This window comes from Lycium barbarum, chromosome 9 (genome assembly GCF_019175385.1).
Source record: "Lycium barbarum isolate Lr01 chromosome 9, ASM1917538v2, whole genome shotgun sequence".
Taxonomy (NCBI): domain Eukaryota; kingdom Viridiplantae; phylum Streptophyta; class Magnoliopsida; order Solanales; family Solanaceae; genus Lycium; species Lycium barbarum.
The window spans coordinates 110,254,039-110,266,195 of record NC_083345.1 but is presented as its reverse complement, the minus strand read 5'-3'; the positions used below and the strand labels follow the sequence as shown (position 1 = coordinate 110,266,195).

Genomic DNA, 12,157 nt, shown 5'->3' with positions numbered 1-12,157 from the left:
ATGGGATACTATGTTCAAAACACGATTAATATAACATTATAGTTTATGCTCCGTATTTAAAACTTTATTATATTAGTGTTTGCTACGAATACGCACGTGGCAATGAATCCATCATTATTGACTTAATGAGATACTTTGGAAATTACATGAATATGCGCACGTGACAATGAATCCATCATTATTGACTTAATGAGATACTTTGGAAATTACATGAATATTGTTTGGCTTTTTAATATGGGGGGCACACAATTTTTTTTTTATTAAATTGGAACGGCCCACAATTTTTTTTTATTAAATTGGAACGGATATATATTACTATTATTAAGAAGAGTGTATATATTAGAATTATGGGGCCCGCAATTTTTTTTAATATTAATTGTTGTTTTTTAATATATATGAGGCCCACAATATGGGGCCCACATTTAAAAAAAAAAAATTAAACGGACGACGAGAAAGTGGGTTAGACTCAATCTTCTTAATAGTAGTAATATAATGTTGATACACTACTAAAAGATATTTCCCATTGAAAAAAATTCAGTGGCTATTTTCATTTAATGTTGGTGGGAAAACTTAAATAGTAATTTTTCACACGGAAAAAGTAGGAAGTTTTCAACGTTTCAATGGGAACCTGTTTCCCACTATGCGTTTTCCCAATGAGTTGGTTCAGTGGGAATGAGGTGAGAAAAATCATGCTTTATAGCACAAATATTTCACTGAATGTCGGTGGAAAAACTCTCTATTTCTAGCAGTGATAACAGTAAAAATATAGACAGATTATTATTATTGTCGTCATCCGCATCAAAATTATTAATGTTACTAGGCAGTGATGACCCGTGCTGAAAGTCAATTTTTTTTTGTGTGATCAACCTTGTTTTAATATGAAATGGCAGACACTAAATGTAAAAGTTGGTGCAGGTCAGTTATTATCATATCAGCAATAGATAGCGTAGCATGCTCATTGCCGGATACTATTTAAATAAACATTACAACTGCAAATATCAGGATATCAGTAGAAATATTCGATTTATCTTTCATCTAACTTCTAATGTATGATTATTCCGAAGAGATCTTGATTTTACAAGCCCGAATTTTGAGATCTTGCCTTCTGTCTTGAAAACAGACATTATTTATGCCCAGAAAACAGACATGATTTGAAATTGTCATGCCATCTGTCTTGAAAGCATGTCGTTTAGGTTCTTGATAGGAACATACTCTGGATCAGAATCATGGGAGTACTTCTTGATCATTTCCACGAACTATATATCATTAATCTTCTGCCTCCAAGCTCCTCGTTCCTCCTACGAATATGCTATCGCCGATGTGCCTTGTTTTTCTGCACCTAACTTTCCCATTGATGCACCTTCTCTTTTCACAGAGAGGGGGACTATCTTGTTTGGTTAGTTTCAAGTAAAATAGCTTTCAATTTCTATGACAACACTCCTCATGCCAAGAAGCTGGTGCAAGGAAAACCAAAATGTAGATTTTTCTGGATTTGGCATTTTCTTTGATAATATAGCTAGCTAGATTATAAACTCTAAAAACGTGGGGGTAAAAGTTAGAATATATTATTTTATTTGGCAAGTCTCACCATAAAAAAATTAACAGCTCAATGATAGCGGTTAACCATCATAAATCCATCTTTCAGAAACATAAAAGTAAGCAGTACGAACTCACCTTCACCAGTCCTGTTCCATTGTCACAAACAATATTCTTACCATCATCCATCTCTATTTAACTGCCAACACAACGAGAACATAGATAAGCAATCCTACTTCTAGAAATGACAAAACCAAATGACAAAACACTGCATACTTCCCTCTTTGTAACTTTAATTGCTCATATCCTACATGAGAGGCAAAAAAAAAAAAAAAAAACGAAGGAAAAATGGAACTCCTCAATCAAGTCAAATTAATCAAGATTTGCTCATACTCTAATCATTTTTAACTGTGCTATATTTCGCTCATATATAAATATTCAGAAATCCAATAGATTTTACAAAGGACAGGGTCATTTTCAATTTTCAATAGAAAAGAAAATACTGATAAATCATGAAAATTGTTGTACACAATTCAAAGTCATTTGAAATGGAATCCAAATGTAGATCAATTGAAATCTATTGCAGATTAACTTCACAACAGATCCTCTTCATCTGATCCAGAATTATATTGATGAAAAGCAATAAGAGACTCAACATGAAAACCAAAATGCGTTACATCAAATTATCATATTGAACAGATGAGGGTCGACTCAAGATCTCATCCCTTCTCATTACTATTTATCTTTTCTTTATTTTAGACGGTAAATTCCATAGAAGTGCTACAACAATTTTTTTACCCCTATTTTGGAGGATCTATAGTGTTTACACACATTCCATAAACTAAACATAACGAAATAGGAATTAGGAACACGCGGTTATATAAGGATGAAATATCCAAAACCAAACAAACTGAACTAAAAGGAAAAATAAAGAACAAATGCAAATATATACTTTGAAATCAATAATTCTAAAAATAAATAGTCAGATATTTAAATGTTCATCAACAAAGAATTGAGAAAAATTGAGTAGAACACAGAAATTCACATACGAACGGAACCTCGGCTGCATCAAAGCTCTTGTTTGTCTTGACTACATTTGCTTTACACGGAATCAAATGTTGTGAGAGCTTATTTACACCTATGCAGGAAGTTTCCGTACATGCATGTGCTAATCGGATATGCACAATCCAAGAAACCACTGAAAAGAGTAAATTATCAACAAAGGCAGGCAAGAAAAAAAGACACGGTGAAAAGAATTCACTTGAACTACAAAGAATAGAGGGATAGCAAAATAGCAAATGATTACAGAAGAAATTTGAAAGAAGCAAAGGGATAGAACAAGAAGAAACTCTGCAAAACAGCGAAGGAGAAGCAGCCAGAAAGTTTCTAAACTTGAAGTTGAACAATAGCCTGCCATAGTACAGTTGGGTTGGTAAAATCAACTGTAGCTAACACGTGTCTTTTGACTAAGCAATTAAAAGACACGCAAAGGTATAAATGATGAGAAATTCGAAACTACCCTCAGCTTTTTATGTAATTGTCCAAAAACAAACACGTCTAAACTTGCTAGCAGCTCAAAGCTCTTCTAATATATAGAAATTATTGTTATGGTTGTTAGAAGTAATTAGTTTTTGACAATTGTTTGCTAGAAGGAATTTGTTTTAGTTTTGGATAAATGTTTGACTAACGTTTTGACATGGTTTATATAATTGAGGAAATATTTTATAATGATACTAGACTTCGTTATTTCACCTTTTAAACAGAACCTTTGCAAATTTTGAACGTAAAAAAATACAAATCCTCTGATCACACTTTAGTCACTTGATTATGGATCAATATATAATTTAATTTTAGTTTATTGAAGTAATGTTTAACTATAATATAATGGGAATGTCATCTGGTGCAGGTACCCCGGTTGAATAAATATTATCCTCGACAGTACCCATTTGACAGCATTTCTATAACATTCATGAATGTACCATTTAGCTAGCTTTTATGTCGTTCAAATTCTCTACTTCCCTGTTTTCTCATCACTTTAAAGACACTGTCCATATAGCTTCCACTCATATATATCCAAATTCTTCCTCTAACTTTCTCTAGAAGAGAATAGAAATATAAAATAAGGCGATATGGAGAAAACACCACCATGGTTGGAACTGCCGGAATATATATGGGGGACATAGCACAAGCTGAGTCACTACACCAAAAGAGGCTTTTATTGACAATATATTTTCCTTTTAGCGACAATAGTTATTGTCACAAAAACATTTACCAGCAATTGGTTAATGTCATTAGATCCAAGGTCGCTAAAGCCTTTAGCGGCATTTATTGTTAGGGTTAAAGTTTGATATTGCCGGTAATAATTGATTCTAGAATATAATTAGCGGCAATTATGTTACTGCCGCAAATTAATTGCCGCTAAAAGCATATTTTGTTGTAGTGAGTGTCCTAAGAGATACTGCTGACAGCACAGAAGGTGTGCACTGCATGGAGGCGAATATGTAAGGACCCTTCCATGTGGCGTGTCATGGACATGTCCGATTGCAGTGACGTCCTCTACATTGGCTCAAACTACCACTACAACTCTGCCTAGTCACATATTGTGATACATATCGCGTAAATTTAGTTGATTTGCTCATGCATTTTCCTGGTTTCTCATAATTCCTTATTGTACTAACTGCCAGGAATTATTCACTCCGTCCTAATTTATACGGGTGTTTGACTAGGCACAAAGTTTAAAAAATAAATAAATATTTTTACGTCTTGTGGTCTAAAGCAAGCTAAAGAAACTTTTGTGGCTAGAAATTATTTATGGAAATTTTATAGTTAAATTATTGCTAAATATAGAAAGATAAGTTCTTTTGGGACTGACTAAAAAGAAAAAAATGTCATATAAATTGGGACTGAGGGAGTAGCTTTTCACAAATTTTAGTGTTTTTTTCCTTCTATTTTTATATATTTATTTTTTACTTTAATCAAACTTATACGGGTACTAAATTCTTGTAATTTTATGACGATTGTTTTGTATTTGAATTAAGAATACTCTATGGACTTTGATATGCAATAGATGATATTGCTTTATTCCTTTCTAGGCAGATCAGGAGTGGTTGGTCTCAACAAGTTAGAATATCGTGAACATGTTCATTTTCAATTTTCAGCAATGACCCAGGTCCATGCAATGACGTTATCTACTTTAATTACAAGATGTCGAACTGGATCACTAGACAATAGACATCAATTTTGAAGGGAATTCAAGTGATGGTGAGTCATGAGTAGCTATATTGACACAAAATAGAAGTATATGATTTGAGTTTGTAGGAGGACACATTAAAGTTCAGACAACTTCCAGTTTGTATTTTAACGTCTTAGAGAAAAAAGAATGTGCCTAAACATGTAGTTCTTAACTTCTCATTTATTTAAGTAGGACCTTTTCAAAATAAAAAAATCTATGGAATTATCAGCAGTTTAACCTTAGGAATATATTGAAGCTTCACAAAATTGAAGGGAAACATTTTTTCATCTTCAGTCTCTTCCGTTTAGTATATCATTGTGCTTTTACTAATACATATTACCTTTTCACTTGTATGCTAGAAAGATCTTTGGTTTCTGAAAAGTAAAGAGATTACGGTGGCCTTTGTTTGAAAGAAATATTTTCTGAAACTCTTGTTTTGTGAGCTTTTTTGTATTTTTTTTTGGCCATTGGATTGTAAAAAGCTGATGTAATGTCCTGTGAGAAATTCAATTTTTGTTTAAGATCTTGGACTCTTTTTGCTCTTGAGATTCATCGGCTCTTATCAGTTTTACACTACCATTCCTCTTCTTTTGGAGTTGAGACCTGCTGTACAAATAAAGGTTCATTTGAATTAAAAGACATGAGAAATAACTCTTAAGAACTTTACGCTATATCTAATAAAACCTTTCTAGACTGCACCCTTGCAAGGTTGCAAACATCTACTACTACAGATATTAGGCATATGGTTATAGTGAGTGAGAGGCCTAATTCAAACAGTTGTCATGATTAATGTACAATTGTTCCACATGGATGGTTACCGTATTATTTGCTGTCCCAATTTTTTTCCTCCATTATTTTTGACATGGCCACTTCTGTATTTTCTTTTCAAACCTGTTTTGAAATGCTTTACTTGAGCCGAACATCTTTCGGAAACAACCTCTCTATCTTCACAAGGTAGGGATAAGGTCTACGTACACACTATCCTCCCCAAATCTCATTCGTGAAATTACACTGGGTATGTTGCTGTTGGATGATCTTCCCTTTGTGTTTCCTCTACAGTACTGTGTCGGCTTCCTTCATTAGCGCGATTTAGCACTTGGTTCAATCACACCAGTACTTGGGCAACAAACTTAGCACGTGCAGGGCCGTAGTAGTGATGCATTCTGCAAGAATTCTTGTCCAGAACACAGCAACTTTGTGGAGGGCAATGAAAAAATTTAGTCCAAAGTTGGAAAGCTACAAAGATCAAGTTAACCTGGACCACTACAAAAATGTACCTAGAAATCATATACTCCATCCGTTTCAATTTGTTTGTCACTTTTCGTTTTTAGAGAGTCAAATTTTTAGGAGGGAAGTGAAACTCATATAATGTGGTGTGTTTTATTTTGTCTTGTTAGCATTGAATTTTCTAACGAGAGAATGAACTGGACAAAAATGGAGTAAATATCACTCAACTATGAGGAATTGTGAATTTAACTTTGTTTTGTATCAATAAGATCGCTCAACTTAAAGTTTCTCATATAAAATCACAACCAAATTTTGTCATAAAAAACGCAAAATAAATTAATCTTTTATGTCATATAGACATGGACCCCACAATAAAACAAAATTATAGAAAGCTCATATCTTACGCCCAACCCTCCACCCACAAATTAAAATGATTCTTCATCTAACACCCAAAACAAAATTTAGATATGGCGGATTTTGGTAAATCGTATACTACTGGAGAAGTGCGACATATTTTGCGGAGAACGTGACCTTTTGGCTGAGCATTAGCTAATGTCTTATTAATTTTGGTTTTTATTTATAACTATGCAATTTATGGATCACCTTTTTCTTTTAATTTTATTCTAAAAGGACTAATAGAACTTTTGATCCTTTACTTATTGCTAAACTAAAATGTTAGTTCTTATGATGTTTGATTAAATACATTTAACCTTCAATTATTTGACGACGTATGTTTTATGGCGGATTAACACTATTACTATCCTCATAACGTAGTGTAAACTGTATTAAGAATGTAGATTAAATTACATTAAGTCAATTATTTACAAAGATATTATCCAATTGTTTTAGATTTAGATGAAGACCCATTTTGATTTGTGGGTGGGTGGGTTGGACGTAAGATATGGTTATTCTTTAATTTTGTTTTATTTGTACGGTCCATGTTTACATGGCATAAAGATTAATTTATTTTGCCATGTAAAATTTTTTGATGTCAAATTTGGTTGAGTGAATTATTAATACAAAACAAAGTTAAATTACTTTACTACATAATTCTCATAGTTAAGTGACCTTTTGTGATATTTACTAGACACAAATGGATTGATAATGATACGACTAAAATAGACATTACATAAGAGTATCATGAGAGGATATTATTTGTTCAAATTTGGGAGGTGTTTAAAAAGCGGAGGGGCAAAATGATTTTCACCCAAAAAATACTCATAAGCCATATACATTTGGTTGGTCAAAATGTCTTGGAAAACATTTTCTCTAGGAAAAGAAGTTCCTTGAAAATGAGGAAAATAACTTCCTTAATGGAAGTAGGGAAAACAAGTTCACATATAACATTGCAAGTTCATTGTCTCTTCCCCACCCACCCAATACCCCAACCCCTACCCCTCGACCTTCCTACACCTGCCAACCCTACTCCCTACCCCATATGCCACCTAAACTACCCCACCCCACCACCTAACTACCCCTACACCCCCACTACCTCTCTCCCCACCCTTCTAACCACCTACCCCTATCACCACCTACCTCTCACCTCCCTACCACCACTCTCCTATCTCTCAACTTTGCAAAACTCGCACTTTCTGAAAATAGTAACTTTAAAAAATAGCAACTTTACAAAAGTAATCACTTTACAAAATAGCCGCTTTTAAAAAATATTACTTGCAAAAAGTAGTTACTTTTTAGAAATAGCCACTTTGTGAAATTATTAAAATAACCATTTTTGCAATGTACCATTTCTAAAATTCACAATTAAAATTAAAAAAAAAACTCTTAAAATTAGACCTATAGCACAAAATTAGAATAGAAGCGGTATTAATCTTTTTTTATTTAAATATCACCAAATTCATGTTCAAATGATCATTTGAAAGACAAAATAAACGTTTTTTTTCGGGCGGACTGTCCTTCATTTGGGGTGGTCATTCATTTTTGCCCTTCAAATTGGTGGTCTTTAAGTTTTGTCCCTCAAATTGGTGGTCTTTAACTTTTGTTCTCTGCCTTTGCAAATTTTGCATTAAGGCAGAATTTTGCAAATCTGGCCATGATTCTGCCTTGCAAAGGTAGAGGACAGGACAAAAATTAAAGACCACTAATTTAAGGGACAAAAATTACAGACCACCTCCAGGGAAGGACAATTCTGCAAATTAAAAAAGCGGTGTAGGTCTACCTCCGAACCGGGCCAGGCTATTTAGAGCCTGTTTGGATGGGCTTAAAAAAAGCAGTTTATAAGCTGAAAACAGCTTATAAGCAAAAAAAAAAAAAAAAGTTAGGGTAGGCCAACTTATTTTTTTTGGCTTATAAGTTGTATTCAGCTTATAAGCTGTTTTAGATAAGCTAAGCCAAATGAACCCAATTATTTTTTTGAGCTTATTTTAAATATAAAATAGCTTTAAGTTAGCCAGTCAAACACTCAAAAAAAACTAAAAACAACTTATAAGCTTTAGCTCGTGTCAATTCAAACGGGCTCTTAAAGACAAGCCGCCCATATATATAGCTTCAGCTCATGTCCATTTTCCTCACTTTCCCAGTCAAACCCTGGAAAATTATGAATAGTAATGGAGAAGAAGGTAAAATGAATAAGCCATGTACGGTGGAAAAGCCACCATGGTTGGAACTGCCAGAAGGTATATGGGCTGATATTAGGGTGTCAAATTTGGCCCAAAAGGTGATGACCCGCCCAATTCGCTCAAAATTTTATGCGTTAAGCTCAAGATAATTTCATATTGGGCTGATTTTAGCCCAACTCAACATAGTTTATTTTAAAGTGATCTCTAACTTAGCCCAATATTAGCCCAATTCTAGCCCGTTTTTAAGTTTTACTTAAATTTAGATTTATTGCTTGAGATGTACTTTATTTTTTGTATGTATACACTTTTCTTGTATCGTGTATTTTATAAGTTTGTGGTATGCTTAATATAAAAGGAAATGTTTTTCTCAAAAATATTTTCACGAAAAATCCTCGAAAATAATTTTTAAGAAAAATATTTTTGGCGAAAAATGTATTTCTAAAAAATTGACCCTTCAAAAAAAATGATCCAGTCCATTTCACCCTAAGTAACTTTTGGGTGAGCCCAACCCATTTATTACCTTAGCCTATTTTAATTGGGTCAATTTCAGCCCAACCCGCCCATTTGATATACTATATAGGACTTGGGCCAGTAGAGATGCTGTTGAATGCACAGAACGTGTGCACTACGTGGAGGCGAATATGCAAGGAACCTTCCATGTGGCGAGTCATTAACCCGTGGAAGAACCTAGGTGACATCTCCGACAAGAATTACGACAAGAACCTAGGTCAAGTTGTTGATATCAGCCTTGAGATTCTTGCCACTGATGATCTGCTTTCCTATGTAGCACAAAGGTACTCTCTCCATCCATTTTTACTTGTCCTCTATTGATTTAGCACATTGGGAAATTGAGGTTGATTTGGGATTTCATCCAATTAAGGGCTATTTTTGTTAACTTTGGTGCTAGTAGCCCTAACTTGTAACGGAGGGTAAACTTGGCTAACAAAAAAAGTGCGAGGGATATTTTTGATGCTTTTCCCCCAAAAATATTATCTTAAAAATATTTGTATATAATCTAAATACTATGGGGGTTGTGGGTGGGGGTGGTGGGTGCGGAGTGGTGGTGGGGTAGGGTGGGGTGTGGGGGTGCGTGGGGTTGGGGTAGGGTGGTGGTGGGGTGTACGCCTCCATTTGGCACACTCTTAAGAGCCATAAATAGAATGACATCTTTACGATATCACCCCTTACATCTAATGACTTAAATTAATAAAACATATTTTAAAAGTTGTGCTGCCACTTAAAATTCTTTGAACTTTCCAACCCAATAATTAATAATAAAGTTATAATAGGTATGAAATGGTCTATTATCCTTTGGTTTTTCAAAATGGACAACTATTTTTAGTATACAGGACAAGTAAAAATGGACGGAGGGAGTAATTTCTAGCTTCCCTACTTTAGGCATCTCAGATGTTTGTTTGTTCTTTTTGGTTGACCGGTTCAGAAAATTTTCCTTTTTTTATTTCTTGGGAATTTGTAAGGATTTAGCTTGGTTGCCTTGGTTGGTAGAGGCCTGGGGTGTATTTACAGAGGCGGATCTAGGATTTCTAATACATACGTTCACTACTAAAAAAAAAAAAAAAAAAAAGAGGAAAAAAATGTATTACGTGGGAAGTGATCCCTACCCCTCTTGGTACATAACTCAACCTCAACCAAGTGCACACCTTTCAGCCTTCTTGGAGCATGGGTGCCCGCTGTTAATGTTATATATACTTTAGAAAATATGTACATAAAATATCTAATTTTGCGGAGAGACCATGTGTTCACGTGTCTCATAATCTCCCCTATAAATTCGCCACAGAATTTGCATCGGTAAGAATTCAACTTAGAAACACCGACTATCTGGTGAAACTTTATACTATTTGTATTTTTTTATATGGTTATTCCCACAGACTATAAAATATCATAAACAACATGTCTATAAAAATTTAAACTCAAAAGGTGAATAGTTGGAAGAACTACTTTAAACTTGAATGAACAAGACTTTAGAGGTAAATACTGACTACGGCCAAACTTTTTAAGACAAATAGCCATAATTTTTAGTTTTAAACTCGTCCTGTTGTGTGAGAGTTCTGCTTTAACTATTGATTGATAAATCATAACCAGGTAAGAGGTGCCTTTCTCGTTTTCAAACCCATGTCTTAATTCATTTTCATAATCGGCATAGACATTAGTTGATAATATTCAGAAAGAAGCTTAACAGAGTATGTACTTACGGTTCATGTCTTGGAGCAGCTAATACATGTCTAGTTGTCATAATCCAATGCATGTCCCGAAGCTTTTAGTTTCCTGAAAAAGATCTCTTTGAATGTTGATGTTTCTCCATAAAAAAGCTTAACTGGAGCATGGAATATGCAGTTCTGTGAGCTTTTTGACCAGCTGTTGAGTTCTAATGTCCTATTATCCCTCTAGTATATGCTGGAATCTTAGAAGTTTATTTCCGGCCCCGCAGCCTCTCTTATACAATGTCTTGTGTGGAACAGTGTTCTACATTAATCTTTTAGTTGTAAAGCACTTTGCTTTTCTAAGTCGCATTGTCAGAGGCAAGAGTCTAAATAATGTCACAAAGTTATCAATTTAAATATTAAGAGCGAGCTCATGTGACCTTTAGTGGGAAAAATGAAAGACGTTTAGTGATTAGTCTATGAGATAGCTGGCTAACAACCGCTACCTCATCTGAACGATCAAAGAACCATTATTCTTTTCAAGTTCCTATCTCACAGACAACAATGGAAAGAGAGCAAAGATGTATGTTAGGCCTCTATTTTCTCTTTATGAATTCGCTAATTTGGCAGTTTCTTACTCTTTTTGTTTGTGCTGTCCCTAAAATCCCTCTCTTACCCTACAGAAAATAAAATAACAAAACAGCAAAAAAGAGAGTTGTTTTTCCGCTATGCAGAGGTAGAATAATGTCTAATCATTTTTTTGGGGGTTGATAAAAATAAGTAGCAAATTGCTTTATCAGATGGTATACATGCACTAATCCTATATATCAGGGATTGTGTTTGGTAATCTCCCTTTAGACTGCCACTAATTTGTTGCTGCTTTTGTTCTCCAGATCAGGGAAACTGAAAAGGCTTAGTATTGCATTTTACGTGGGTAAGGTATGTAAAGGCTTGGATGAAGTAGTTCGAAAGCTACCACTGTTAGAAGAGCTAAGTTTGACACACACCATTTTTTGATTAAGCACCGGGTGTCCGGGTCTCTTTGAGCCCCGACTAATCCCGGGGGTGCACAGGCCCTCGGCAAGGAGTTTCCCACAAGTGCACCACGGGTAATTCAGGGTTTTACCCCAGTCCGATGACCCTCAGAAATTGTTTGCACCCAGTGGGTTTTGAACTTGAGACCTTGAAAGGGAGCACCCCAAGGCTCAAGCCAATTACCACCAGGCCAACCCCTGAGGGTTACCAGGCCAACCCCTGAGAGTTTGACACACACCATTTTTACGGAACATTTCTTTGAACTTATTTATGGCCGCTCTTGCCCAAAGCCAAAGTTCAAGAAGTGCGATCATTTTTATGAGGGCACTGATGAAGAGGCTCTAGCTGTTGCTAAAAACCTGCCTGCCTTGCGCCATCTGCAACTCCTG

The 12,157-nt window shown here is 34.8% G+C and overlaps 1 protein-coding gene and 1 long non-coding RNA gene across 2 annotated transcripts; one reads left to right on the top strand and one right to left on the bottom strand.

The window, feature by feature from the left end:
* Window positions 1–938: 938 nt before the first annotated feature.
* Window positions 939–3,141, bottom strand: LOC132609392 (uncharacterized). Its single transcript, XR_009570827.1, has 2 exons — window positions 2,586–3,141; window positions 939–1,735 (listed from the first exon to the last, which is right to left on the bottom strand). It is a non-coding gene; the product is annotated as an uncharacterized LOC132609392 (long non-coding RNA).
* Window positions 3,142–8,537: 5,396 nt separating this feature from the next.
* On the top strand, window positions 8,538–11,929 carry LOC132609390 (F-box protein SKIP19-like). Its single transcript, XM_060323365.1, has 2 exons — window positions 8,538–9,365; window positions 11,627–11,929. Exons 1-2 carry the CDS (start codon window positions 9,169–9,171, stop codon window positions 11,748–11,750), a joined length of 321 nt encoding a protein of 106 aa, XP_060179348.1. The 5' UTR covers window positions 8,538–9,168; the 3' UTR covers window positions 11,751–11,929.
* Window positions 11,930–12,157: the final 228 nt, after the last annotated feature.

Excerpts from the sequence above, each read along its gene's own strand:
- LOC132609390 (XM_060323365.1), top strand. The coding sequence starts at position 9,169 with ATGCTGTTGAATGCACAGAACGTGTGCACTACGTGGAGGCGAATATGC. Across the intron at positions 9,366-11,626 it reads CTTTCCTATGTAGCACAAAG|ATCAGGGAAACTGAAAAGGC; the intron begins GTACTCTCTCCA and ends TTTGTTCTCCAG.